Raw genomic sequence first — 5,455 nt, 5'->3', positions numbered from 1 at the left:
CGCCTGCGCCCCCGCCGTGCCCCGCAGAAGCTCGGCCCCGAGCGCTGCTCTCTGCCCGGCTGTGCGCCGGCCGCGCCCGGCTCTCGCGGTGCCCCTGAGCACAAAGCGACGAGATGAGATGGAAGTGTGAGTAGGAACCGAGCCCGTGGGGTGTTTAATGCGATCGCAAGTGTACGGAGCGGGAGGCAGCGTGCTGCCCCAGGCCCTGCTCTGCCAGTACGTCTACAAAAACGAGAAGCCTGCCCAGCAGATCCCAAATTGAGACGGATGGGGCTGAGGCTGAAGGCCCTGCATGTCGGGCAGCTCCTCCCGATGGGTGCTGGCATCAAGATGTGGCTGTGGCATGGAGCACAGTGAGGGAACCAACACGGGAGGGCTGCTGCACCCATCTGCTGCTGGCTCTGCCCTGGGGAAGCACCAGCCCAGGGGACACAGCTCTGCAGAAGTGGTGTTCAGTGGTTTTGTTACTGCTCCCCCCTGCTCATCAAGTGCGTTGGTGGGGGTTGGGCAGCAGAGGTGCTCACATCACTCCAGCAGGTGCCAGCTCACAGCCAGTGCCACGGACACCCAACACACCCAGCCCTGAGCCTGGCACAAGTGGGGACGAGGTCCCTGCCTGCTCCAGGTGAGCAGCCAGCCCTTGGGTCAGGGATGCAGCAGAGGTTACAAATGTCTCCATCTCCTCCGAGTGCACTCAATCAACTTCCAGGAGCTGGGGAGGGGGGAGGGGAGTATTCACACAGCTGGGGGTAGTGGTATGTAGCAGGAGAGCTGGAAGGAGAGTGGTGTGCCCAGGAAGGGGAGCAGCAGGGCCCCACCCCAGGGAGCAGGATCGGGGTGTAGGCACTCAGGGGTCCCCGCTGTACTTGATGAGGTGCCCACTGAAAGTGATGTAAGTGTCATATTCATCACTGAAGACAGCGTTCTCACGCTCGCCCTTGTAGAGCCTCACCCAGACCTCATCCTGCTCGTGCAGCTCCAGCATGACGCTCTGGCTCTGCATGATGCTGCGGTCGCTCACCTGCGCATAGAGGATCAGCACCTCGGCCCCATTGCGCATGATGTGCAGGTACGTCTCCTTCTGGTTCCAGGTGTGCACGTTCAGGCTGAAATAGTAGATCCCAGGGACGTAGCAGTAGAACTTCCCCGTGAACATGTTGAAGTGGTCGTAGAGGTTGACAAACTCCGTGTCGAAGATGAGGGTTTGGTAGTAGTCGTTGCTGTGCAGGGGTTTCTTGCGGCCCACCGAGAAGGCAGCGTAGTGGCTCTTGCAGCGCTCCCCCGGGGCACCCGCGCTGCCCTTCTGTCCTTTGGGCCCCGTGTGGCCCCTGCTGCCGGCCACCCCTGTCTTGCCGAACTTCCCCTGCATGCCCCGCTCACCGCGTTCCCCCTTCTCACCTGGCAGAGCAGAGGGGATGGTTTGACACCAGTTCCATCTCCCACCCAGCGGTGGGAGTGAGATAGGTGCCGGGCTGCAGGTCTGGCTGTGGGCAGTGCCCCACAGCCCTCACCTTTCAAGATGGTCATGTTGATCTGGGGCTGGTACTGGGGGTAGGAGAAGCGGTGTTCGGGCGGCTCGCAGCAGCGGACGCAGTGGGGCCGTGGGGGCAGCCCCTCCTGGGCACCGCTGTCCTTCTGCTCCTGCGCGGCCCTGGGGAGGGCAGAAAGCAAAGCGCAACAGGAGCTGCGCGTAGGGGCCGGGCCCCTCCTGGCACCAGGAGCTTCCCCATCCCCAGTGGGAGTACCTCTGTCCCCACGGCCCTCTCACCTGACTGCATGGTGCTTGGACGGAACCTCCTCGGGATCCGCTGGATGCTGGTCAGGGTTGGAGCTGGTCTGGCTGCTCACAGGGTTGGGCAGCAGCAGGCAGGAGAGCAGCAGGACTCTGAGTGTCCAAAGCCCCTCCATGCTGCAGCAGCACCCTGTGAGACACCAGAGTGACTGAGAGGAATGGCAAAGCCCAGCAGTATCCAGAGTGGGCAGGGGGCAGGTGGAGATCAGGGCGCTTCAGCAGGGTTGGGCTGGTGGGAAAGAACAGCATGGGAGCAGGAGGAGAGCAGCAGAGCACAGCCCAGCTATGGGGCTCCCTGACAGGACCAGCAGCTGTGGGGTCCAGGCAGGGTTCTGAGCTTCCCACCTCCTGGCCAAGGGACAGGGCTCGTGGGTCTACCCCAAGTGCTGTGTTCTGTCCCCAGGAGTTGTTTGTCCTGCACTGCCGTGTCAGCCTGTCTGTGCCCTGCACTGTGCCCAGCACAGGCTCTGGTGCACCATGTACCAGCACAGCCATACTTCCAGCTCTGAAAATGGCTCTTCCTGCAGCAGTCTTCCTCCAGCAGAGCCCACGGCAAGGGCAAATGCATCTCTTACAGCTGCAGAGACTATCTGTAACTAAATGGCTGCTTTTATCCACCTAAGCCCCCATACCTCAATGTGCTCCAGAAAGTACCTATTCATGGGGGATCCCAGACTTGCCCATAGAGGTCTGCATCCCCCACTGAATGCAAGCATCCTGTGACAGGAGCTGCCATGCTCCAGGAGCTGCCAGCTCCCAGTCCTTATGCCTTGGTTCTTTGTGGGGTTTGCAAGGGAATCCAAACTGCTTCTCCTGAGCCTCAAGTGCTGCTGGTGGCCCTGGCCAGAAGCCAGCCACTGGCAGCTGGGAGTACACATCCTGATGGGGCCAAAGCTAACATCAGCGATAGTGAGTGGCACTGCAGCCCAGCCCTTCCTCACCTTATCACTGCCATATCAGCTCTGAGGCATGGTGCAAGCACCCTGCACTGTGCCTTATGGCCCCAAAGGCACCAGGAGGAGCATGTGGCACCTCCCTGCTGCTGGACACCCATGGCAGCACTGGTGAGGTGGTCTCCTGCCAGGGCACAGCTCTGTATGGCCAGGTCTGCAAAGGGTCCCTTGTGCCACAGTCCATGTCCTGGGCATGAGCTGGGCAGTGGGGTCCTGATGAGAAGAGGAAATGGGGGCCCCGCTGGACTTTTAGGCAGAATCCAACAGTTTGGTGAATGCTGCTTTCAGAGCCTGGGTCCTTAGTTAGCGATGGTCAGGGTGGAACTGCCTTGGGGTGGGCTGTCTGTGGGCTGCATGGACCAGGACAGGCGTACTCCAGAAGCGGGAGCAGAGGGCATTTGAGGCCAGGATTCCTGGCTCGTGAGTCATGTTCAAGGAACAGGGAAAGGGCGGAGGGATGGGGAAAAGCTCCAAAGGGCTTTCCCTCTGCACCAGCCCTCTGCAAAGGGCCCATCCCTTCACACACTTCCCCCACACCCACCCTGTCCCAAGGAAGTCTTGGAGCGGGGCTGCCCTCAGCTTGCTGCCCACTGCTGGAAGCAGAGCTGGTGGCACCACGGGCTGTGTGGCACAGTGGGCAGCCTGGCACCGCCGCCTAATCGCCATGCCCTGGCCTGCCACCTGCCCACACTCGACTCTGTGTGCCAGGGAGAAGCAGCACAAGTAGGGCAGCCCAGGGCTTGTGTGCAGATACCATCCTGGGAGCTGAGCCCTGGCTCTCTTCTCCCTGCTTGGCTCCAGCTGTGCCAGCCATATGCCAGTGAGTGCAGCTCACAACCTGCTGTGCTGCTGGGAACCCATGGCTTTTCCCCTGCTCTGGGCCCACAGTATGCAGGGCTCCTATTGAGCCAGACGGCTCCCTGGGACCCAGAGTGGGCTCAGCCCCAGGAAAAGCATAGCTTCACAGGAGACCGCTCAGCAGGGAGAAGAAATCCTTAGCTAGGATGTTCCTACTGAGAAAGGCAGCTCGTTTCCAAGCTGTCTCAGGGCTGGAAATGGAGGCGAGCGTGCCATGCACACACAGTGCTGCCAGCAGTGTGGTGTGCCCGTGGGCAGCATGCTGAGCTCCCAGCCCTGAGCACGTCTGCCTCTGCACCCCGCAGGCATGCCGGGCAGGCAGCACGCGTCTCTGCACGGGCATACATAGTCTTGCTGAAGGGACTCTGTTTTTTCCTGTCAGGGTTGGATGCTCTCCAGGAGCGGTTTGGAGATTTAAATTCAGTGGCTGCTAAAGCCTTGGGACTGCAAGTCAAAACATCCTGAAAACATTCCAGGCAGCATTAAAGGCGAGGATGAAAGAAGAGCAAATGCCGGGGGAGGAGCGAGGGGGCTCAGTGCACAGGGGGGTCTAGAGGCAGCAGGACCAGCATGCCTACCTTGCCCTCCTGCTCACCGGCCATGGATACAATCCTTTTTGAGCTGCAGCTGGAGATAAGACGCCCGGCCTTTTGCCACAGCAGCTGGGACATCTGTGGAGCTGTCTGCAGATCAGGAGTAGCCCAGACCGCAGGCAGCAGGGTGGGAGCAGTATGGAGCAGCCAAATGCTGACAGAGAGGTCGCAACCCTCCAGCTCCCACAGCGCCCAGCAGCACCAGGAGAAGTTGTGCTCCCACCTGAAGCCACCAGTCCCTGCAGAGCTGCACCGGGTTGGCCGGGCGCTGGATTTGATGTGCTCATGGGGTGTTTTGGTTGCAAGGCTCAGAGCTGGGGCTTCAGCGCTAATTCCCTCCCAGTGCCTGCCCCCCGGTGCTGCTGCAGGTTGAGCTGTGCCCCTCCAACAACATGCGAGGCTTCAGCCCCGCAGTCCCCACCATCCTCCTGCAGGCGGGACAGGGTACAAGCCTGACTATCCAGAGTGAGGGTGGGGCCGGGCCCCCAGGCCCAGCAGCGATGCCACAGAGCCCTATGGCACGCACAGATGCGCACACAGCAGCGCTCATCCCTGTGTCTGCAGGTGACTGACCCCCAGCCCTGCCCCACACCTACCTCTGGGGCAGGGCCGCTCTCTCCCCTTGCCGCCTTTGCTGCTCTGGGGCATTGCGTGGTGCCGCGCTGCCAGACCCCTCGGTGTGGGGCAGAGCCTGCCCCTGTGACAGCCTCCTCTCCTCCTATGGCCGGACGGAAACGCACTTCTGGAAGGCAGAGGAGGAGAGCGAAGCAGCGGGACGAGCACGGCGCAGCCCTCCCACTGCCAGATGTGGGCCCAGCGCAGGCGGACGGCGTTAACCATGTGTGCACCCCGCGCCTGCCAGCACCAGGGAACGTGGGTGTCTGTGCCAAAAAGCAGCTCCAGATGCGAGGGGCAACGTGGAGGGCAGTGCCTGGGGGCTGCGGCTGTCCCACGGCACGGAGCCACGGCTCTGCCCTGTGCGCAGCACCCCGTGGAGCCCTAAGCAGAGATGCACCCTGAGCACGGTGCCGGGCGATTTGCCACCACGTCTGTGTTGGACAGCGGGGTTTGTCCCCGCACGGCACAGCTCGGCCTGGGGAACGGGGTCCGTGGGGCGGCCGGCCCAGAAGGGACCGCGGGCGGTGGGAGCGCGGCGGCTGCCCGGGGACACGGGGCCGATGCCGGGCAGCCCCGCGCGCTGTGCCCACGCCGCGCTACAAGCACCGCTCCCGCTGTCTCATCCACTGCCACGGCCTCAG

The 5,455-nt window shown here is 62.3% G+C and overlaps 2 protein-coding genes across 4 annotated transcripts in view; both read right to left on the bottom strand.

The window, feature by feature from the left end:
- Positions 1 to 132: 132 nt before the first annotated feature.
- Positions 133 to 5,355, bottom strand: C1QTNF1 (C1q and TNF related 1). 3 transcript variants are annotated; one of them, XM_010721323.3, is made up of 4 exons: positions 4,793 to 5,355; positions 1,769 to 1,922; positions 1,512 to 1,651; positions 133 to 1,398 (listed from the first exon to the last, which is right to left on the bottom strand). In XM_010721323.3, exons 1-4 carry the CDS (start codon positions 5,034 to 5,036, stop codon positions 848 to 850), a joined length of 1,089 nt encoding a protein of 362 aa, XP_010719625.1. In that variant the 5' UTR covers positions 5,037 to 5,355; the 3' UTR covers positions 133 to 847. The 3 variants fall into 3 exon arrangements, with proteins under 3 accessions (XP_010719625.1, XP_010719627.1, XP_019477212.1); XM_010721325.3 differs by having other exon boundaries at positions 1,769 to 2,021; positions 4,793 to 5,354; XM_019621667.2 differs by lacking the exon at positions 4,793 to 5,355 and adding an exon at positions 4,182 to 4,773.
- Positions 5,356 to 5,433: 78 nt separating this feature from the next.
- Positions 5,434 to 5,455, bottom strand: part of ENGASE (endo-beta-N-acetylglucosaminidase) — a gene marked incomplete at its 5' end in the record, with an annotated part of 3,558 nt that continues 3,536 nt past the window's right edge. The window contains one exon of the mRNA XM_031556381.1: positions 5,434 to 5,450. Within this exon, the coding sequence (XP_031412241.1) occupies positions 5,434 to 5,450 (17 nt within the window). The remainder of the gene's footprint in view (positions 5,451 to 5,455) is intronic.

This window comes from Meleagris gallopavo, chromosome 20, assembly GCF_000146605.3.
Source record: "Meleagris gallopavo isolate NT-WF06-2002-E0010 breed Aviagen turkey brand Nicholas breeding stock chromosome 20, Turkey_5.1, whole genome shotgun sequence".
In the NCBI taxonomy this organism is placed as follows: domain Eukaryota; kingdom Metazoa; phylum Chordata; class Aves; order Galliformes; family Phasianidae; genus Meleagris; species Meleagris gallopavo.
This window is presented reverse-complemented; position numbering and strand designations above follow the sequence as displayed.

Bases quoted from the DNA above. Each gene is read 5' to 3' on its own strand.
- C1QTNF1 (XM_010721323.3), bottom strand. From the start codon at position 5,036: ATGGTTAACGCCGTCCGCCTGCGCTGGGCCCACATCTGGCAGTGGGAG. The intron at 1,923-4,792 runs GTAGGTGTGGGG...GGTGTCTCACAG, and splicing joins AGAGCGGCCCTGCCCCAGAG to GGTGCTGCTGCAGCATGGAG. The intron at 1,652-1,768 runs GTGAGAGGGCCG...TGCCCTCCCCAG, and splicing joins TCCAAGCACCATGCAGTCAG to GGCCGCGCAGGAGCAGAAGG.